Source organism: Equus caballus, chromosome 10, assembly GCF_041296265.1.
Source record: "Equus caballus isolate H_3958 breed thoroughbred chromosome 10, TB-T2T, whole genome shotgun sequence".
Classification (NCBI taxonomy): Eukaryota; Metazoa; Chordata; class Mammalia; order Perissodactyla; family Equidae; genus Equus; species Equus caballus.
In genome coordinates this window covers 78256744-78281126 of record NC_091693.1, presented here as the reverse complement: position 1 = coordinate 78281126, position 24383 = coordinate 78256744, and the positions used below count along the sequence as shown (strand labels likewise).

The following is a 24383-nucleotide window of genomic DNA, read 5'->3' as shown; positions in this document are numbered from 1 at the left end:
TGTTAACTGAAAACTAGATTGACGTAGGCAAGTTTCTGAGAGAATGTTTGACAATGTCAAATGTGTACAAGGAAAGAAGCCTGATATTGGAGACTCAGCTATTCATGAGTCAGAGTTAAAGAGAGGAAAGTTTTTAATTGCACTGGAATGCCTTCTGTCATTTGAAACGAGCTGGATTACACAGTTTCTAAATAATGAGATGGTAAGCCAACCTATGGAATGACTTTCAACCTTTGGTTAAAGAAATAAGTACAGGCCATTTAGAGAAAGTAATGAGGACAGAACAGAGTTTTCCATGACACAAAAAGAACACAAAACAATTTAAAATGAAGTGAATAGCAGGGTGAGATGAAGTAAGATTAATGAACTAATAGTTCAATTGAGGCTTTTCTTGTGAATCTGAAGACTAAGTTTATCAAGTGAGCTTCAGAAGAATTTCTAGGTCATGTGATGAGATTTCAAGGTCAGATGTAGGCAAACACAACCAAACGGCCCCCAAATTAACTTTCGACGTTCCTAGTTTCTTCTATATTTCTTCAATCTAAGGTTTAAAAAGCCGATATTTATTTTTTCCGTATCTAGTTTGATTTTGCCTAGACTTTTTCACCTATAAAGCTAAAAGTCAAGCATTTCTCTTGTATATTTCCTGTGCTATGCTACTTCCACCAAGGCAGTAGCTTACATTTTCTTAGCTTGACTATAAAACTTTCTTACGTAGTGACCCTCTGTCCCCCACCTCCTCCCTTTATTCCAAATCATTGTGATTGGTTATTTACCTTAATCTCCTATTAAAATAAACCTGAAAACTTAAGTTCTCATAAAAGTCATGCCTATTAGTATTTTTAGGTACAAGTAAAGAGCACTTTCTATCTCAATTAGATATCCCACAATTTTAATTACACATTCTTTAAGAGTATGATACTATACAAAGATTTTTTATTTCTACTTACCATCAATTCAGGTATAGGTTACTCAAGTATAAGCTGTTTTTGTCTATAAACTAAGAAACAGAAGGTCTTAAGAAGAAATTCAAAAACTTCACTTTCTCGGAAATATCACCAGTCCTTGAGAAATAGGTGACTGGTGCTAAGTAGCTATTTACTCCCAATTATCTCTTCTCATTACTCTATTAAAAAAAAATTGGCATAGAACCGGATAATGTAATATAGTCTTAAAATGATTACAAAATGTTTTATTTTGTGATTTTTTGTTGGAAACCAAAAATCTTCAAAACTTCTCTGGTGGCCTCTTGAATCGCTTTACATTCTAAAATTCAATGTGAATGCAAATATCTTGCTCATGGCCAAACGTAGTATACATCTTACTGATTGTTAGTCTATGATAATAGCTGACAGAGCAGCCAGATTTTTAATAAATTGCTCTTGGGAAGAATATTTTTGTTTACTAACTTGAATATTTAGAACACCTGGTAAAAATCTCAAGGAGTAATGATCAGTACAATCAGGTTGGAGAGGCAGCTTGGACTAATTGAAACATTTAATAGGAGAACAAACTCTCATGGTTTACTTGACTTGTATACATTTCTATAGACTAGATCAGTTAATGATGCATACAGGCACAGTTGTCCTTGTAGGAAAACTGGGGTAAGTCTACCTGTGTTGATACTACAGAAATAGAAAATGTGAGAGTTCATCAGAAACTATTACCGAGAAGAGAGAACCACCACTTTTGGGTCATGTTGCAAGAGCCCAAAGAATGGGAAACATGTCTTTAAAATGAATACCTCTTAAAAATGAACAAAGACAAAAAATAAATAAATAAAGAAGAAGAAAGGCAAATGTATTTTTTGTAATGTTTTGTATTTTGAATGTTCTGAAGAATTCTTAAATATTCTTAAAAGAATGTCAGTTGCTTGGTTTTGGAAAGCTTTGCAGAGTTCCATTTGAAACTCAAAGATACATCTCATGAATTGAGTTTCAAATAACTTCAAAGAGTTCTAATAACTTTTCAAAATGAGAAGTATCCTGATTTCTAAGTATCTAATAAGATTCATCAACTCATCCAACAGAGGGGTCTAAAAAACTTATTATCCTGCAAACCTGTTTATAGTCCAGAATATTTTTTACTTCTCTTTTTCTGCCTAGTATGTATAACATGAAATTAGTAACTGGGAATTTACGAGTAACATCAGTCAGGGAATTTAGTATTCTTGCTCTTTAGTCTTATTTCAACTTTTTATTAAATAAGAGCTTGAAGTTGTATTTTTCCCCCCTGTGACTTAGCTAGTTTTATTTAGGCCCTGCCACAGGTAAATTCTTAATGAGTTACATAGCCAATTATTATTTCTTTAGTTAGCTACAGCAAGACTATGAAAATGACTGACAAATGGAGATCGGAAGCACTATGTTTTCTTAAAATTGGAAGCAATGTGGCAATATTGAATGGAGATGCCTTTGGGGGCAATGTGAGGAGAGTTCTGCTTTTAGGCTGCCTCCTCCCCACCTTAGAAAGTAGACACTAACCCAGGAATCCAGGGGGGTCCTGTGAGGAGAGTGCATCTTTCCATCTGCTGGTGGACATAATTTGTCATGATCCCTTTTACCTGCAAATGGTAGTGTCTGTGACAAAGTCTACCTTTCTTGGGAAAGTTATCAGACTTCTATTGAAACCATGTAGGCCCAGTTCCAGGTGTAGGATCTTGTATAAAATCATGAATGTTACCTGGAATTATTTCCTGTTTTGTGAATTAAGATTGCTCACTTACTAATCTATTATTCAGCTGATATGTGAGCACTTCCTATTGTATAAGGAATTGGGGCAGCACACAGAGACCTGCTGACATGGAGGATGTCATTTTCTATGGAAGTAGCTTTTGTAGCACTCTTCTGAATCTCAAATATTCAAACACCTTAGGTAAACTTTCTTTATGATCTCTGAAATACCATACACATTCAAGAGGTTCTGACAGCCAAAGGCAACAAGGCTGAAAGTTTAAACTACAAACACGTATCAAATTGTATATGAGAATAAAATAAAAGATGAGTATAGTCAACTCTTGATTATTCACAAATTGGCCAGAGTTTGTGATTATCAATGCCCTTTGATTCCCCTTCTCTTTGTAACTGCCAACTATTGAATATTTCTCTGCTCATTAACACCTGTCTAGGAGTGGGAAGGTGAAATGCTAATCAGCCAATTTGGCTAATTGTTAGCTGCTATGATCCTTTTTATTTTATTTTGTTGAAGTTGAGGTAGGGAAAAGTTGAAATCTTTTACTAAAATGTGAGCTGTGGATTTCTAAACTTTATGTCATACTGCCCTTCTTTTACTGCGTAAGTGCAGATATTTTGTTTTCAGTAAGATATTAAAGAGAATGAAAAAAAAATACTAATTCATTGATCCTCAAGTGTCAATATAACCTCACATTACATATTTCTTATTGGCTAGTGCTTGAAAATCTTAATCCCCCCAAGGAAGCTTCAGGATCTAGTAGCTGCAACTTTTTGTGTTGCCCTATATAAATAACTGCTCTTGCTAAGTGGATTTGGACCAATGGGGAGAAAATCAACTTGGAGAAAATGACTTAAGACTACCCTCCCCTTTGCCTGTGGTAGACATTACAGGACCTCCCCACACCAAATAAGGGGAAGAGGAATGTTCTGAACATTAAGGGCACTAAGAATAAATCTGAGCTATCATGGATAAGATTACTTTCAACTCTTTATTTCATGTTTTCTGACACAGACCCCAAGATCTGTAATTATCTTAGGGAAACTGCGGGGGCTTAGACAATGCTCTTTAGTTTCTTTGCCTTTTTTTTTTTTTTTTTTTTTTTGCCTATCTGTCTTTGGGGCTGGAGAGCTGTGTGTTTGTGTGTGTGTGTTCCCCTAGAGTGCCAAAAAAAAAAAAAAAAGTGCTGAAGAGTCCTAGGGAGAGGAGGCTATTTTTGTTCGAAGCTGATCCTTCTGCCTGAGTTACAAGTGCAGCTTGGATAGGGCTCAGGTTGTTTCCAGGGGGAGAACTCTGCAGAGAAGAGGCAAAGTTCAACGGGACAACAAAGGAGCAGCAGCAACAGCCAGAAAAACGAAGAGCCCTCACGTTTTCACACAGAACCCCCATCAGAGTTCTCGAATCCTAAAGTATTCTGCAAAGTGCCACTTGACCGGAACTTTTCGCCTGCCTTTTCCTTTCTCCAACCACCATGACTGAGATCACTGCTGAAGGTACTGCTTCCATTTTCCCATAGTACTCACTAGGAAAAAGAGGTGGAAATTGACAGTGACACTGACAGTCAACGTGTCGACTTAAAATAGTCTTGACCAATGATTGTATACGGGATCGAAGAGTGGATCTGGGAGCTGAGAGGCTGACAGACCTGTGTGTGGGGGTTGGGGGAGCGAGAAGAGGTTTCTCTGAAATTTTGCATGTGGGAACTGTTCTTTGCTCTGCCAAAGGCCCCACTAGCTAACAGTTGTCACCCACACCTCTATAAATAGCTCTGGTCATGTAACACTATGGCTGATACCTTACCTAGCAAAATTACAAGGCTTGCAAGGATGGAGACCATGATGAACTTTTAAAATATTGCATTCAGTGTTTAAACCTAGAAAAATGATTTTAAGCATTTTTGCCTTATATATTTTAAAATGGAGATCTTAAATTTGTTTTTCCTTTCTAACTAGCGTATATAAATATGCACAACAAATATATAAGATTTGTAGACAATTTAAGATATAAGTGCTCCTGCAAAATTTGCGTATGTTTTACTATTAGTGGATATTCAGAGACAAGGTTTGGAATTGCATATAATCACAGTAGATCAATATGGTGTTAAAAATAAAGCAATTAAGTGTTCAAGGTTTGATTCTTTTTAGACATTCATGTCTTTTTTCCCTCTAAATGATGAATTTTATCTTTATATTAAAATAAATATTTTTGGTTTCAATGCTTATTCTGAAAACGCACATGCCGTGACAAACATAACTTTTATTTTGTGATCGTGCTAGCAATTTATAATGTATGTAAAAATGTAAATATAGATAAATGTAAATATATGTATTTCTTGGAATAAAAGGACACTTTAAAACAACTAAAGTATTTTGAATACAGACACAATCCAGTTCTAGTTGGGGTAGAAATTTGGGAGGTGGATCTAAAATTTGCTCTGACAGCTGTAAGCAAATCAGACAGGTGGTGCTCTCCACAGCTTCCAAGTTGAACCCTGTGCTGGTTTGTTTTTAGTCAACGACTGAAAAATAGAATGTGTAGCTTTGGCTCTTTGTGTAGAAGTGATTTCAGAGTTGGCGTTTCAGTCAATATTTACAAGGAAAAATGTCTTACTTATACCTTCCACTGAGAAATTTCTTCTGGCACCCCAAATTAATAAAAACAATTATTGTGAGATTTCTATGTATCAGATATTTGGCTCCAGAGTTAATGTGTAATTCCTTATTTAAACCTCACACAATTCAATTCAATCAGCACTATCTCCAATTTTGCAGAAAATGAAATTATCACTCAGACGTTCAGTGACTTCCTCAAGACCAAAGCATTGCCAAGACCCCAGCTCCTTCCAAGATAGTCTGTGTTTTTTCTTTTCTCTACGAGGATATCAGGTTAACTCCTGACCAATTTTAGTTCAGAATTGCTAACTAAATATAAATAGCATTTTTTCCTATTCCTTAGATATTCTGTGTCAAGTGGCCTTTAGTTTGTCTTAGAGAGAGCTATCTATAAAAACTTCTTGCTTAAACCTGCATGAGTTATTAAGATACCTATGAATATCCTTCCCTACCTCTGCATGGGGTGTGGACTGCCAGCTGATTCAGGAAGTCACTTGGCCAAAACATTTTTGGTTTACCTATGGATTATGCTGTGTAGACCTTAGAACTTGATTTGTCAAACTTTTTCCAGGAGAATTCCTGATTGTGAAATAGAACTTTTATTTCTGTCTTCTCCCTGTGGAGAGTTCAAAGGGTTCTTGGAAGACCTTCTGGAGTTACCCATAAAAATATCTTGAATTAGCAATAAATTAAAAATGTAAAAAACACCATCCAGTCCCTGGCTGATGGTCATTTCCTCCTCCCTGGCCTTAAAGGTTCATAGGATCTATGTCATCTGAACATCAATTATGTACTTTTTTCCTTTCCTGGAATGATGTATTAATCATATTTCTCAAATGGAAATTAGACTGCCAACTCAAATGAGCTTAAATTTTGAGGTTAGTACCACGGTCATTCTGTGGGGTTATCCAGTTTCTTGCACACTGCTCTACTATACACTTTTCATTTTGTCTTCATGATGCTCACTTTTTGTGCCCCAGCTACAGTAGCTTTTGTCCAGTCTGCTATAAGAGGTGTACTTTTGTACAGGACCTTCGTACAGGTTGTTCTCTCAGTCTGGGATATTCTTTCCTTTCATTTGCTATATTTCTTTTGCCGCTACTTTTGGACACGTTACTAAAATGTGCGTGCTGCATCAGTAGCCTTATGACATCTATTGATTACTCTTTCCACCCATTTATCACCAAGCAAGCAAACACCTTGTAGCGCTTAAGAAAGTTAGAGCTAGTGTAGCCCCTTAGAAAGCTCTGGTCCACTGTCCTCACTTTGACGTTTGGAAAATTGAGGCTCATACAGATTATATGACTCTCCCACGGTCGTTGATAATAGGTGAGGTCTGAGGATACAGTGCATGTCTCCTGCGGCCTATCCCAGTGCTTACTCAACTATAAGACAGGGCATGCCTGTAAACCTCACCAAGTTCTTCATATAGATTTCTACTGTGTATTCCAAGCTGGGTTACTTCATCTGACAGAAGAGAGGAAGCAATGCAAGATATGGAATTGTGTTTCAGGTACACAGGGGGACATTCACTAGAACCAGGACAAAGTTGAACCCCAAAGGATTGTAGGGAAATGACGTCTTTGATTCTGGCGTGATATATTAATAAAGATAATTATAATGACAATGCTAATAATTCATCTTTATTCAGAAGACATTAAATGTCAAGCGTTGTTTGAAGCTTATTACATCATCCTTTAACCCTTGGGAAAACTGAATAAGATAGATGCTTTTATTATTGATGTTCATAGAAGAGGAACCTGAGGTTTACAGAGGGTAGAATTTGCCTGAATTCACACAGCTGTATATAGTGTAGCTCGGATTCACACCCGGATCTCTGACCCCAGAGCCGTGTTGAATACTGTGTGAGACTAACAGTTAGCCTGGTGTTAATCCGGAGGTTGACAGGGGCCTACGCTAGGCCCGTCTTCTGATTTGGAGTGTGCTACGTTGGGTAGATTAGATCATGCCCCAGACTGGATTAGATTGAAACAGTGTTAAGGTTAGGACTATAAATAGCCTTGTACCTTCTTTCCAGAGGCCCAGTTATTCCCAGACTAGGGCCGAAGTTAGCTCCCTCTTCTGAGGCTCAAATGAACTTTCAACTACCAATTGCAGCATCTATTTGACAGCATATATCACTACGCAAAAATACCTCTTGAGTAGTTTTGGTAATGAAGTAAAGTTTGCTTAATTCTTAATAGCTGTGTTAAAAAGATGGAGACTTTACAAACTTGGGAAAATACGTAATGTTTTCAAATTGCTAGTTAACTAATATGCAGTCAAATTATGCTTTACAATAACAGCTATATAATTGTGTTCTCTGGGTCCAAGCACCTCCAAAATACAGGAAAATACAAATTTTTTTGTAACGGGTTCAAGTTGGTAGAGATCCTATTTATAATTAACATTTACTAGAAGACAAATAAAACTTTTTCTTTTAAAGTTCTTAAAGAAGAATGTATGTCAAACTCTCAACTTCTGAACTATGACATAAACGAAGGGTCCAGGAGAAGGGTTATTGTGCCATGTGTGGAATTTTTTCCTTGCTATTCATTCAGCTACATTTCATTGCTTATGTCACAATCCTAGGAGAGGATTTGATATTCAAAATTTAGAGGAAAAATGGTTATTTATTTTATGCACGCCACTGCTTTGATGGACTATAGCACTAGAGTACTTATTGTTGCTCTCAAGAGAAAAGATCAAGAATTCCGAGCCAGACTATTTAACAACTGTGCACACAAATTCGATCATGTAGAGCAACAACAGATGGCGAAATTAAGAGACAGAGGTTGCCCAACCTACATATCTGTGTTTTTGTTGCCAAAACCAAAAGAAGTTACATTGGCTTAAGTAGAGATGACTTGGGGGTGGGAGGAGGAGGAAGATGATGAAGCAGTATATTCAAACCCTAATCGCTTACAGGTTATGTTCTCTTGATCAAGAAATCAATAGACCACATGTAGAATATCATTTTTAGTTCCAGGAACACATTTTAAGATTAACATTGACAAGCTAGTAAATTTGGAGAAGGAGGACCATGATGGTAAGAGGGACAGTCAAAGGAAAAGATTGGTGCACAGGTCAAGTAGAAGACTGGGCTTTTTCACTGTGAAGCACTAGGGGGCAATGCAAACACCCATAAAAGTCTGGAAGCCACCAAAAGGGAAACTGTTGGCAAAATATAAGGCAAAGCCTAACCAACCATGAAAATAATACCTAGGAGGGCCGGCACAGTGGCATAGTGGTTAAGTTTGTGTACTCTGCTCCAGCAGCCCAGGGTTCACCAGTTTAGATCCCAGGCACAGACCTACACACTGCTCATCAAGCCATGCTATGGTGGCATCTCACATACAAAATAGAGGAAGACTGACACAGATGTTAGCTCAGCAACAATCTTCCTCAAGCAAAAAGAGGAAGACTGATAACAGAGGTTAACTCGGGGCCAGTCTTCCTTGCCAAAACTAAAAAACATTTTTTTAAAAATAGCTAGAACAAACTCTTTTGACTCAGAAAAAAGGGGAGGAGAGAGGGGAAAGAAAAATAGAAAAAAAATGAAAGGAAAATAACACAATCTCCAATTTTCAAGAAGTAGAGGGACGAAGAATATGCTAAAAACTCCACCATAGCATGCAGGCAGCAAAGGCCAGCCCACGGGAACCTCTACAGTACAAACCACCCAGCTCCTTCAAATAAGTTACTGGGAACAAAAAGAGATGCCAAGGAAGCCACAGACCTGAAAAAAATGTAAAAATAGAGCAACCCGTCACAATGTGTAGAATTATTAGATCACACTGCAAAGAACCTTAAAAAAATGACGAAATGTTGTAAATTTGATACACTCTGGATGTTAGAGGACATTAATGAATTATCATATTTTTAGTGGGGTAAACTTATTGTGGTTATATTTTAAAACTACTTACTATTTGGAGATACTCAAATATGGATGAGATGATTTGGTGTTTAAAATTTGCTTCTAAATAATCTGCCAGAAAGGAAAGTCGAGGGGGTGTGGCTAGAGCAGGATTGGACATGAGTTGGTTATAACAGGGGCTGATGGTGGGTACAGGGGGTTTCATTATAATACTCTGTCTACTTTTGTAAATATTTAAGCTTCTCCATAAGAAAGAGTTAAGGGGAAAAAAAGAACAGAGTTGATGTTTTCAGTAAAGTAAATTGTAAGAATTTATTTTTGTAATACATATAGGTCAGTGAATCTACTGGCCACCAAATTTATTTGTACGTGCAAATTACTCCCTAATTAAACAGTCTGTTGTTATTGAAATGGAAACCAAATATGCCTGTATTAAGACAGAGGGGTCAAGAAATGTACTTTACATTTTTAATAGCAGACTTAGAAATAACAATTTTAAAATATATCCATTATTATGTGAGAATACATTGGTTAGTTTAATATCATTTCTCAAGATTATTAGTGACATTAATTAGACACATTAATTAGCAACAGATCATTTTTTGAGACAGTACATGTGAAAACCTGAGAAAAAATGAAAAACCTAAGGAGTCAATATGATGCAAGGAAAAATGGTTCTAAAAAATGCTATGGTCAGGAACATCACGTTTATTGACAGGGTATTAAGTGCCAAGGTCTTGCATGAATATTTGTTTTAAATGTCACAGAAACTCCAGGGTAGGCCCAGTGGTGTAGTGTTTAAGTCATATGCTCTGCTTCTCTCCCCTGGGGTTCATGGGTTTGGATCCTGGGTGCGGAACTACACACTACTCATCAGGCCATGCTGTGGCGGCATCCCACATTCAAAATAGAGGAAGATTGGCACATATATTAGCTCAGGGCCAATCTTCCTCGCTAAAAAAAAAACAAAAAAAAATCACGGAAATTCTGAAAGGCAGGTATCAAATAAACCTGATCAATCTAACTCTAAATCTTTTTGATCTTTGCTGCTCAAATTGAATTTAGAAAAAGAAAAGAAAAGCAGATTGTGAAAACCAGTGTCCTATATATAGGTCATTGAAAATCAGAGAGAAAAAATAGTGCAGAGCTGAAAGAAGGCAGCGTTCAAATAATTAAAGGCAGTTTGATGGAGTAGAAAGTGTGTGGAATCTCAAGTGAGAAATCCTGTTCAAGCACTAGTTCCCGTTCTTAACACAGGCGGCCTGGGCAGGATGAGGGCCTTCCTGGGAGAGCCCATAAACTACTGGGTGAATCTTGATTAATTGTGAATAATATGACCAAAGGCTTTTTTCACCTTTTTACAAGATCGTGCTACGTGGCAAATAAAGTTTATATTTTTTTTAACTGTGCAAAGCATCCACGATGCAAAATCTGTAGCAAATATGTCTTTGCAGAGTCAGTCCTAGCTGGGTTCCATTAAGAAGCTTTTTCTTGTAGCTTTTGTTATTTGCAACAGTGACTCTTTTTCCTCCTCACCCCTTTAGCACACTGTACCCATAGAAAATGTTCTGTTTGTCAGCTTAAATGCTTCTGAAGTTTTTCCTGTTTCTTTTTGGTCATCATTGTGACTATAACGTAAAAATGGTGCTACTTTTAAAATGCAAAAATGAGTCGAGGCTATTCAGCTATTATTCTAAAAGCTTAGGAATCCTTAGAGACTTAGCCTGCAATGCTGTTTGCATTAATTTTTAATCAGTTAGCAATATTTAATATGAGAGAAACATAAAACAGGGCAACTAAGCAATTTTTAAATCATCTATGTTGACCTTGGGTTGAACATATCAATTTGAAAAGAGAATGCATAGATGGTTAACATTTTCCAGTTAAACTTTTGATTTCACAGTTATGGACTTTAAAATATCATTATTTTCACTTCTTCCTTCAAATATAAAGAAATCCTTTGGGGATATGGTTAATATATTTTAAAAATCCATATTCTCTAAGGTAACACATTGAAAAAGAGAAAATTAGGAAAAACCCCTCAGCTGGTAACTATGCTTTAGCATCCTACAGTAATTCCAAGTTTATGGAGTTTAGGTTCTGTTCAACTTAAAGTTCTAGAAGATCAACAAACTTAAGTTTTTTGCCCTCCTCCATTTTCATTTTCTCTGGATAATATGAGTGCCATGCATAATTTCTGATAGGAAGTGCTTACTTGCCCCAAGTGAGGCTTATGCAGAGATACATGAACTTCCTGGTCCAAAAAGATAGTATTTTCCATCTTCAAAGGAAGTTAAAAAGAATATCCCCAGCAAATGTGTAATGAATCAAGTCCCGCTCCTCTCTGTATAAGTTATGCTCTATAAACATCAAACATCTCCACATCTCTGTGCCCGAAGTGAAGCTGTCAAAGGCACATGGAATTTACGATTTTGAGGGATCCTTTGGTATGTAAATGAGCTGTTTCCTCATAACCCACAGAGTCCATCTCACTTATAATGTACTTAGATATTACATTTAAATATATACGGTTTAGATATTTTCTAATTTGGTGTCTGTGGCAGGGGCTGGGGCATGTGGTCTTCACTTAAACAAGTTAAAGATAAAATCTTTTAACCTGGAAGAACAAAGATAATTTACTTTCAGCAACTTCTTTTTACAGGGGAAACGTGGTTTTATTCAGACAGCATGAAGCTAGAATCCCTTGGGGTAAATTGGTTTTATCCTTGCTCCTTATTTGCTGCATCTTTCTCCTCTTCCCATCACAGGTGACTGAAATGTTGAGAAAAACAAAAGAAACAACTCAATATTTAAACCCTATTTTTAAAAGTGTTCACGGGTATTGGTGAGCTTGTGGATGTGAAAGAATCAGTTTCTACTTATTTATACTTTCAAAATACACTTTTAGCAAGGTTTCCTTGGAAAATTTATTGCTAGCTTTTGAAATAAAATCATCATGTGATTAAGAGAATTTTCTGTTTGTGCTAGACATTTAATACAACGTCAAGGTTATATTAAATGTTATATTACGAAAGGTTATATTACGAAAATGGTAAATATAGAGTGGCACTTCTGTGACATTCAGTGCTGGAGCTATTATTTTTGTCCTAGGTTATTCTTATTTTACTCATGTATAATTGCTTGCAGAAAAAACGTGTACTATAAAATTTCTAAGTTATCATTGTATGATGAAACGTCAAGCTTGTGAATTTAAATCTGCAGAAGTATTAGGTGTTGCATTTAGAGAAAAGCAAGCAAACAAAATAGATCCATTTGGAATATAAGAAAATTTTAGACTCTATAGTATTAGTTACCAAGTAGATTTATAAAGCAGTAGGTCATATCAGAGATTTAGTTGTAGTCAATATTTTACCACCTATTATGAATCAGGCCAAATGTCAGGCAATGGTGACATAAAAATGAATAGCTTTAATATAACAGATTGAAAAACAAGCAGGAAAGAGCAAAAATAATCATAAGAATGAAGACTGGACAGATTTAAAGACATGTAACTCCAGTTTGGATTTATGAATGACAGTGTTTAATTTAGTTGAACAAAGTTGTGCTATTGTTCATAAATCTTATGATTAGTGAGCACACGTTGAAACTGGCTGAAAATAACTTTAGAATGATAAACAGTGTTCTATTCTTGACTCTGATAATTTTCAGTGCACATGCCATTGGTGGGAAGGTGAAATGACTGGCCAAGTTGTGAGAGGATCAAGAGTAGATTTGACCAATGTAGAGATGAAGGAAAAAGAGACAGGAGGCAGGTGAAAATTAGTAGTCTGTGGGATGAAGCCCTAGGATGACCAAGGTGCAGAATTACCCAGCTCAGAAATTGGGTAAAAATTCTCGTTTAAATACTCTATTTTTATTAAGGCACCCTATTGCTATCATACTGAAAAGGTTGAATGTCTCATGTTCCTGATTTATTTTAGACTACTGGTTTATTATGATACCTAGTTTTTTCCCTCCTATGTGAGTGTTCTCCCATTATTTGTATTTCTGTTGCTGCTTTTGATCCCCAAATACTCTACTTTGAGCTTAGTTTTTATTTATGGAGGACTATTTCTAATACATGAAGAAATAATGAAATAATACTGTCAGAGGTATTCACTAAATAAGTTTCTTCAGGTTAGTAATGAGAAAATCAGCTGTTAAAAACTAATTCGGGGGCTGGCTCAGTGGTGGAGTGGTTAAATTTGGGTGCTCCACTTTGGTGGCCTGGGGTTTACAGGTTCAGATCATGGGCGTGGAGCTATATACCGCTCATCAAGTCATGCTGTGGTGGTGTCCCACGTACAAGATAGAGGTAGATTGGCAGAGATGTTAGCTCAGGGCGAATCTCCCTCACATACACAAAAAAACACCGCTAAGTCTATGGTGAGTGTTGTTCTAAGTATTATGAAATCTATTGTTATAAGCCAGTGGACTTGTCAAGGTTTCCTATAAAGGCATTGCTTTAAGATTGAAGCAAAGCAAGAGGATTTTCAAGATGCTGTGGAAAGGCTTTTATCAAGGAAAGAATGAGGAGACATGGTCCTGAGTCTGAGGTTCAGAAGATGTGGCCAGGAACTACCTAGGGTAGCAGAAATGACTAGATTAAAGCAGTAAGTCAGCAGAAACCTCTAGAGAATGGTCATAGTAACTGGAAGAGTTATATTAGAAATAATAATTTGACAGTGCCAGAAAACTTTAGCTATCTCTTGAATTAAGTAGACCAGGTTTTAATTTTCAGCTTCTGCTCAGTCTCTCTGGATTCGAAATGCCTTGTAGGTCTTGGTTATAACCATCATCTAGCATGGGTCTCTGCTTTTGAGTGACATAGGCTCTCAAAACCCGGGTGTTTGGGAACATGATATCTTATCTTTGTCCCTCACTCTGTCATTCGTCTGTGGATGGAGAACAACAAAACTGCTGAGACCTTGAAAGATATCGATTTGCTTCATAAGTACTAACTTGTGTATATTTTGGGTGTTTGCTTTTGTCAGTAACTGTGTTAAGTCTGAGGATGAAATGTGAAATATATATAAATATAGCTCTCAAGAAAAGATGAAATTATTGTATAAATAACTATATCATAGGCTGCCAGTTCTTCAGTTTTCGAAAAGAAGTACAGATAAAATTATACATAAAAACTGTGAGATAGATTCCGTGGTTTCTCATCACTCAAGTTTAAGATACACAACTTTTACACGTATGAAAAAACTGGAGAATGAACTAATATACAACAAATAAATCGAGTGTTATGAAGTATGATTATTAGGGAAATCTGAGATCAGGAGCACAGATGGACTTGGTTATCATGAACTGGCAGAAAGGAGTAGAACTTAAAACTGGAAGCATATTTCTAAATGAAATGACAAGAACATAAAGGAGAAGCAAAGAATTAAGTTTTTACCAATATCCCTAGATCCTAAAAGTTTCAGGTTAATTTATTCAACAAACAATTATTTGATATTTTTTCACTAAATAAATATCTTGGCTTCAAGCTTTACAGCGGGGAATCAAAGATGCAGGAGACACATTCTATCGGCATTTGGGGCAGAAGAATTTGTCAGAAAGGTCCTTCCCAGAAATTTCAGGATAATTAGCATACAGTAGCGCCCCTTACCATAGTTTTGACTCCACAACAACCCCAGGTATTTTCCTATAGGGGTGCTAAGCCACATGCCAGTTAACAACCATAGAGCCTAAGACAAAGGTGAGCATGGGTGCCAATGGTTGTGAAGGAGGTAGGGTCAAAGAGCTCAACTATGAGAATCTCCTGGCTTACTTATCTTCCACTTTTACACAGGAGGCTCTTTTCATGTCCATATTAGAGATTTGGATTGATAAGGTTTTTTTAATCTTCTCCAGCCCCTTACCAACTAAGAGTTAGTACACTACATATAGCCATCTAGTTCAATGTTTAGAAAGTTATTTGGGATAGAATGAAATCCTTACTGAAATATAATGATATTTGTCTGCCTTGACTTGGTTTTTATAATTCTACAGTAGAAAGAAAAAAAGTTGATAATTTTAAGGAAACGTGGGACAAAGAGATTTATAAGCCAAACAGAATGACACAATTCCCCCTGGAGAAAAATCAGTGAAAGGTGATGGCTTATTTTCTGTGTCCTTGAGCCAATGAGTCAAGAAGTGACAGCATAATTTGAGGAGAGGCACAGGTGGAAGTAGGTCTGCTGGGTAAACTGAAACAGTACTTTGCAAAATTGCCTCAGATAGTTTTACAGAAGCTCAATAATGAACTTGAGAATGGATTACATTTCTTTACTTGACAGTCACCCTATCTTGTGACGTGTTGAACTCTACATGTCTGCTTAGAGTACCTCCCATGTTTCTTTAATCCTTTGCAACACTACCAAAATGACAAATGTGTTTTTTAATCTTGTAGGAGCTCACTAAAATGAAGTCATTAGGTAACACTGACCTAGAAGCCAAAATGTCCAAGAACGCTTCTCTACAAGTGAAAAAAAATTAGATAACTGTGACAACTTTTGAACAATACTGTTCCACTTGTTTTTTAAGGGACCAGCCACCTCATCAGCTCAGTGTGAAAAGAAATATTATGAGTCATTACCCCTTTAAAATATTTTTAATTTTTTCTTTAAAATTCTTCTTGTAAAATAAAGGCAACGAAAGCTGCATAAAGCATACATTTGTGTATCATTTACTAAACAGTAATGGAATTGGCATCCACATGACCAACACTTGGATCAGGAAACACTATTTCCATCCCCTCTGAAGCATATTCCCATCTGCTCACCCACTGACTGACTCCCTTTGGTTTTACTTCCCAAGCAAGACCCCTCTTTCTGCAGCTCCTCCCTCCACAGGGAGCAACTATGTTGACTTTTTGATAACAATCTTCTCGCTTTGCTTTACAGTTTTATGACCTCTACATCTATAAACAATATAGTTTAGTTCTGCCAAGTTTGTTCTTTATATAAATGGAATCACACAGCAGGAGTTATTCTATGTCTTGCTGCCTTAATTCAACACTCTGTTTTCTAAGACTCACCTGTTTTGTTGTGTGTAGCTATAGTTTATGTTATTCTTCTTGCTGCATGATTATTCCGTAGTATGAATGTCATAACTTATTTATTCATTGGAAATCTTTTAAATTGGAGGCTTTAAGAACAATACTGCTATGATCATTTCTATTCTTTTTAGTTTTGATATTCCATAGTTCTACCATCAATGTATGTTTATTTCATGGCACCATGCTCTGTGATAATAAGTGCATTCAACATGAAAAGACACCTTGTTCACTCAAATTGGGTAGTATGTATCTTATCATGTAAATCTAATTGAAAAACCTGGAGAAAGGGTGACCTCAGTGGCTATCTACTAGAAATGCCCTAGCTGGTTTTTCCGGAGAAATCAACCAAACCCCATGAGATATGTAAAATGGGTGTTTGGGGGAGTAGGGAGAGAATACATAGAATAGCAAGGACTCCTCAGAGATAAAGAAGTAATTCCAAATATATACTGACTCCCATCTGAGACTGTAGAGGCAGCAACACAAAAACTGACACGTAGAACTTGGCACAAAAAAGAGATTGTTCAACAAATAGTTTTTGAGTGTCATGCCTCCTCATTGCCAATCATTGTGCTTGGAGCTGAGCCAATAGCAGCAAAAAGCAGTCCTTGTTTTTACAGAGTTTATGCTGATGTAGAAAACATCTATCTGATGACTAGAAAATTCATCTTCACCAGATTCCACATCTTGTTCTTCTTGCTGGCACTAGTGAGTACGGCCAAATTCTTGCTGGTTGGGCTCTCTTTTTCTAGGATTACTGGTATATTCCTGTTCAGTGGACACAATCTTTGATTAGACTTTAAAAATATTTATTAGACTATTGCTATTGTTCACATTCAGGCAAGACTAACTTAAGATTCTAGTTCTACTCTTCTTGCTTTTAGATCGGCATCTCCTGTCTTTGCCAGCTGAAACTCTCAAAAATGATTCGATTTCCAATTTAATGGAAGCAGGTTTTGCTAATGTAGAAAAGTCAAACTCTGAGTCAGCGGGTGAGGGAAAAAGGATTAAGAGAGAATTTATACCCCTTACTATCTTTCATTACCTCTAAAAATGAAAGAGAAAAATTCTATCTGTTGGTGAAAAATTATGAAGGTCATGCGTATAATAGACAATTCTTTTCTGCTCTTCAATTCCTTTTTTCAATTTCAGTTCATTTTGAGTCAAAATGTAAGAATGCATCTAAGCTTCATGGACATAAGTTTGGAAAAATTCCAAATAGCTTGCAATTTCCTAAATCAGTGGGTCTCAAAGTGTGGTCACCAGACCAGGAACATCAGCAGCATGTTGGATCTTATTAGAAAAGTTTACCTTTCCATTATGTTACTATTAGGATACACCCTAGACTTTCCGAATCATAAACTGTGAGATTGAGGCCTAATAATCAGTGTTTCAATAATCCTTTCAGATGATTCTGACACATGGTAAAGTTTGAGATCTACCACCTTAGTTAATTACATATAGACTTATAAACAAATACCTGAGTACTTCCAATTACATTAGAAATAAATATCCAAATCATGCATGTAGTATGTTGGCTTAAACTTAATACAAAATACTTGAGGATGCTTTTTATGATAAATATGTTTTCATGTGAAATAATAAGGTCTTTTTCATGGGCAATGGAAATCTGAAGAATGAAGACAGAGAAAAAAATTCAAAGAAAGTTATAAGAATTGTTTGCCTGGAAGAGAGTGAAGGTGTATGTAGGCCAAGAGCTCAACATGTGCATATGGAAACTTACTAACTTTTTCCCCATCAGCTGTTCTTCCGACTGTTCAGAGTTTTATCTTTTTCCCATGTGCTCAGGCTCTAACCTTTAGATTCCTCATTTCTTGATTCCATCTTTGCCTCTTTATTCCCACTGTTCCTGCTTTAATTCAAGCTCCCATCATTTCATATTCGGACCTTGGCATGTAACACATTGCATTTTCCACAAGTGGCAACAGCAATATTTCCCACCTTACTTGCCCTTCTTAAAATGTGAACTTGACTCTTCTTCCGGATAAGTGAAGTCTATTTTTCCTCCTCGTGAACCCAGACAGACTTAGGTGGCAGTCTCAACAAATAAACTACAGTGAAAGTGATGCTATGCGATGTCTAAGGATAGATCCTTGAAATGCCAGCCATGTTCCTCTGGCTCTCTTGGGATATTTGCTTTTGAAACCATGCTGTAAAAAAGTTCATGCACCCTGAGGGGAGGCCCATAATGAAAGGAACAAGGTCCTTGGCTGATAAACCCAGCTGAGCTTTCAGTCAACAGCCAGCTCTGACTTTCCGGCCATGTAAGTGAGCCATCTTGAAAAAGGATCCTCCAGTCCCCAGGTGAGCCTTCCTAGGTGATACTTGTGGAACAGAGACAAGCCATACCTGCTGGACTGTAACTAAATTGCAGATTTCTGAGCAAAATAAATGATTATATTTGTTTTAGGCCACTAAGTTTTGGGATGTTTTGTGATGCAGCAACAGGTAACTGATACACTATATAAGCATGTATGTAATCTCCTGACCTCTAACGCATCTTGCACATGACTAACAAATTAAAATTATAATACTATATTACCCATTAAAAAACAGCAGCTTATTCGGTGCACAATTTCTTCAGCCAGATTCAATGTGATGTTAGGTAATTTTATAACTGTTATACCTCTCCAACTTTATCATTCATTCATCCACGTATTCATTCTTTTATTTATTCAAAAACATTTAAGGAATGTTAACTATTATAAAAAAGTATTCTGGTTACTGGAGATATGCGCCTGAGAAAAGGGAAGAAGGAGGAGTTGGAAGAGGAGAAGAAGCGAAAGAGGACGAGGAAACAGGAGAAGGAGAAATTCCTTCCGTCAATAAACTCACTGAAGCAGGTTCTCAATTACCACCCTACTGGGAAATTTTGCAGATGTGGGTGGGCATTTTTTTTGTTAGTGTGCTTAAAAGATGTCCTGGTTGTGAGCCAGGGAATTTAAGCAATTTTCAATGTGTAAGATCCCCACAAGATACTTTGCTCTGCTCAGCAGGCCTAAGCAACACTTTGCGTAGAGGAGCAGTCACATACTTTCTATTGCTAAAGAGTAGAGAGAATATTAGTTATGGTATGCAGAATAATTGCCCCCAAAGGTATCCATGCCCTAATCCCCAGAACTTGTGAATATGTTGTCTTTTATGGCAAAAGGGAATTTGCAGATGTGATTGAATTAAGGGCCTGGAGGTAGAGAGATGAACTTGGATTGTCTGGGTGGACCTAGTCTAAACACACGGGTCCTTAAAAGTGGAGAACATTTCCTGGTTGTGGTCAGAGGGAGATATTGTCAGGACTTGACAAAGCATCACTGGCTTTAAAGATGGAGGAAGAGGCCGTGAGCCAACAAATGTGGTAGCCTATAGAAGCTGGAAAGGGCAAAAAGACTGATTCTCCTCTAGATTTTCCAGAAAGGAATGTAGCTCTGCAGACACCTTGATGTTAGCGCCTTGAGATCCATGTTGGACTTCTGAGGCACAGAACCATAAGATAACAAATTTGTAGTATTCTAAGCCACTGAGTATGTGGTAATTTGTTATGTCGGCAGAAGAAAACTAATATACCACTGTCTCTCTGATTGCTGTAAATCTCTCTTATCCACTAAGAGACAAATTTTCAGAGGACTCACATGAAATTAACATAGAAGAACTGCAAATTTATTTTCCTTGAAATATTTTACATAAACCACTTTTTAAATAAAACCAACAGGTCGCTCTTCTATATAAGAAACCTGAGGCTAAAATGGAGCCCCTTTTTCAAAGTCACAGTGCTCGTTATTGGGACAATTAATAATAGATTAACTAGGTTATTTTCTTTCTGTAGAAATGTGTGATGACTTTCCTTCCTCCAATAAATGAAGCTTTTTAGTAAGTAACATTTTCCCAATAATTAGCAAAGTCAGAGAGACATTTCATTTTGGTTTGTATTTTGCACCAATGGATAACTGCAAATCTTAAGAAAGAGGGCTGTAGATTGTGCAATATTTATTTCTTCTTAATATCTCTATGATTAATCTGTTTCCATTCAATTCTGTGAGCATTTCTGAAACACAAATCGTGCCTTGTTCTATGATCAATAACATTTGCATATATTTTTAGTCGCTTACACACAGTACGTAATACATTTTGTCCACACTGTCCGGATGATTATAAAGTCAACTTCTTTAAAAGGTTCTCTTAGTTCTCGAATCAGGACACCTTGCCCTCCTTTGGAATGGGTATCCTTCACCTTCCCACGTGTGCACACAGGAAGCTACGTACATTTTCCGCTGGATAAGAGCCTATTAATAGAAAATTGACACTGCTGCAGTTAAAAAAAATCAGGTCAGAGATTAATTTCATGGAACCCAGTCATGTCAGCTAAACATGATCTGTTTGAGGGCAGTGAAAGATGTGCGATCACTCTGCTTCTATTCAAACTAAAATAAATATGTCTCCCTTTCATATTCAAATTCTAAAATGTTCTTTCTTTCATTTAGGACTTCTAAAGAATCCTGGCATAAAGTTCCTGCAGATTTGAAACTACTGACACAATAGTTTGTGCTTAAATATCTTCCTAATAAGACCAATTAAAGAAAAAAGGTTGTCAGAGGGTGGGACACAAGAAGATATGACAAATGAAATTAATTAAAATTGTAGAAGTAATAAAAGTTAGAAAAGAAGAACTTGGAATTAAGTAAACATAAAGTTAAATTTGGAGGAAAAACAGTTGTCTTAGTTTGACCTGAAAACATTGGACGTCCATTAAAGGGCAGAATGCAAGTGAACATATTTTTGTTGATGCATGTTAAGGGAAAATTTTCAGAGAGGAAAGAATTCAATAACATAGCAAAATTGTAAGTGGTGAGAAACCATAAATACATAATATTGGTACAGCATTTATACAGTATAAATGCATATAAATCAGTATGAAGTTATGTATACTTGACTTGTGATGCATAGAATAAAATACAAATGTAAAGTTTTCATTTTAATAAATATTGAGTTCCTACAACATGAGACATTTTCATGAAGCATTAAAAGAAATTTGGTAACCATATCACAAAATGTTATAATATTGCTATAGAGAGATATTCTTTGATAAATGTAATTAAAATAATTTTAAAAACGTTTATTTTAAATATAATAGCAGCATAAGCTCAGCAACTAGTTATGATATTTTTATTGTAGAACAATTTTGCAAGTATGTCATTTTTCTAAATTTGCACTTCATATATCTTTGAATTAACATTAAAAGAGTCAATTTGAGATTATTAAAAAAACAGCCAAGTATTGTGCCATGGTAACATTCTTTTGCTCCTTGAATAGTGGAGAGGTGAAGCAGAAAGTGACATACATACTTAGACCAATGCCTCGCAAATTTTGATGTACATATGAATCACTTAGGAATTTTGTTAAAAGGCAGAATCTGATTCTTTACGTTTGGGGTTGGGCCTGAGAATCTGCATTTCTAACAAGCTTTCCGGTGATGAGGATGTTACTGGTCCATGGACTAACCTTTGATTAATAAGATCCTAGAGCATTTCAAGGAATGCTTAGAGAAAAATTCTGCTTTTGGTTTTAGTCTCTAATTTTTCACTTGAAATGAATAAACCAATGGATATCCTGTGAGAGAGGACCAGAGGAGGAAGGATATTTATTTATATTTTATTTGACTCTTTAAAGAGTGTTTATGAGCATTTTTAAGAAGAAGGTTTCATAATGCTGGGTTAATTGTGTGCCATCCAACTCATATTCATTATACGCACATAGTGTCAAATACTTTCAATTCCGTCAAATGTTAAAAATAATTTTTTTACTCTTCAATAATATTTCTGTGCTTGTTTGTAAGACTTAGATTTTGAAAAGGATATAAATTGCATGACCTTTTATTTAGATACCTTTTAACACTTAAAAATTTTCAATTATCGTCAATTTGTGTTTGTTGAATGTCATTGGTGACCTGATATTAGATTGGGCACTTTCAAAACGATTGGACACATATATCTCTATAATGAACTTCATGCTGTCTCCATACTTAACTTAAAAACAGTTTCATCCAAACTGAATAAATGAGATTATTAAGCAGAATAAAGTAGTTGGTTAATTAATAATGTTGATATTAATTGATTTGCTGAAAGAGATTCTCTCTTTCTCTCCTTCTTAAGATGATAAATTTTGAATTCCTGATGATAATTAGGAAAAATAAAAACTTGCAAAATACATTTAAATACATTTATTCACTAAACTGCCAGCAAATCTTATTTCAGTTGGAACTGGAAATGTTTCCTAGGATAAGCACAGGTTGGGACTTTGCTCATGTAAATTCTGGCAGCAGTTGGCCATTTTCAAATCATGACTGTTTTTTAGTACACATGTTGGGATGGCACACCATATGAGCTTTAGATCTGATCAGTGTGTGAAATTTTCCAATACCTTTGTAAGTGAAGGATGGTGCAATTGCCTTTCACACTTATTTTAAGTCATTATTCTTGAACTGTAACACTTTTCTCTGTTATTCTGTGCATCTGATTTTACCTTGATGCAGTATCTAGTTATTGATTTTATTTCTGCGATGAGGAAGAAATATCATGATAATAGAATAGGCAGAATTGTAGGAAAGTAGAGTTGGGACAGGTTTCAAGGTCATTTCAAGCAATTTCTGTTTAAAATACGAGAGTTATTCATGTCATAAAATTATGTGCCTGGAAACTATTTCTAGTCTTTCTCCTGTCCCTAAGCAGAAATATACTTGTACTATAAGAGACGTCAAAGAAAATGAATATCTGTCTTGTGGTTAAATATTTCCATGCAAGGGTACTCAACATTTTCCTTAGAAAGCTATTTGTGTCTAACAATACTTATGTCAAGATGTCCTCACCTAAATCTCTCCTGTTAAGATTTAACACAATTTCCTCTTCCATTTTTGAACTTGAAATTAGCAGGTCACCATTCTCTTTAGAGTGACCCTTTGTCTTCTAGAACACCAAACTTAGGTCATTCTCAGCTTTTTACTCAGCAAGTTGAAAGAGGCAAGAAGAAAAAAAGATGTTTCTCCATATGCTGTACATTATTTTTTCAGCCTTTTAATCATAATAATTTCTAACCTGAAAATTTCAAAGAATAGTGTATTTTGAGAAGATATAATGTGATATTTCAAAGATTTATTAGCAGGGAAGCAAAGTCAGTGACTGATCAAAAAAACCCCACTCAACCCATCAGAAGGAATGTCAGCCTCAACGCTGTGCTTGTGCTTACTGACCAATTACCAGTACTGTGGATCGAGAATGTTTGGTGAAAAACTGTATAAGATCAGACAGTCATAGATTTAAACTCCTGCGCTCTCATGTACTCAAAACGTGACTTACATTATCTTCTGAAATGCAGTTTCCTTATCTACAGTTAAAAAAGGTTGTAATGACAGTTCTTAGGGTGTATATATGAAAGTACTCAATACTGACACATACTAAGACAACATCAATATTAATTTATTTCTTTTCTCTTATGTTGATCAAATAACATTTTGGGAGTTCTGAAGAATCATCCATCTGTGTGGGTGTATGTATGAATAATGCATTCATACAATCAATAATACATAAAAATTATTTTATTTTTGTTTACTCATATAATAAAGATCATAGTATTCCCCTAACTTACACAGAGTACAGGGGGGTAATTGTTTCATTGCTCTTTCTTTTGCCCTCTCACATCTTGTGAGGATAGTATAACTTTTGTTCTACTCAGTCCAGTTCTCTTGATTATTCTAAAATTGTTGCCATTTGCGTTTTTTAGATTTAGAATTTACAGTAAAACCTTATTATTATACATTGGGTTTTTACTTTTCGATTTTCTTTCACAGGCTAATTGCATTTTAGTATTTTACAAGAATTATGAAATTCCTAAATAATTTAATTCTTTCTTCCAGCTCTAAGAACTAGTACAAATGACAAAGGTAAATAGGGTCTTTCCAGGGTTGATTTAGCTTAGCAGGCCCCCTTGTGTTACTTTTCTGCTGCTGTGTAACAATATTACCACAAGCTAAGTGGCTTAGAATAGCACATATTTATTATCTCATTGTTTCTGTGTCTTAGGGGTCTGGACAAGTCTTAGCCAGGGTCTCTTAAACATGCAATAAAGGTGTCCACCAGAGCCGAGGTCT

At 36.0% G+C, this 24383-nt stretch overlaps 1 protein-coding gene across 50 annotated transcripts in view; it reads left to right on the top strand.

Annotated features, from left to right (window-relative positions):
- Positions 1 to 3602: 3602 nt before the first annotated feature.
- The window catches only part of TRDN (triadin), a 392671-nt gene continuing 371890 nt past the window's right edge, over positions 3603 to 24383 (top strand). For all 50 annotated transcript variants that reach the window (XR_011422188.1, XR_011422177.1, XR_011422182.1 and 47 more), the window contains exon 1: positions 3603 to 4184. Coding sequence is in view for 31 of the 50 variants with exons in the window: in XM_070223715.1 (XP_070079816.1) it covers positions 4163 to 4184 (22 nt within the window). In the remaining 19 variants the exon portion in view is untranslated. The remainder of the gene's footprint in view (positions 4185 to 24383) is intronic.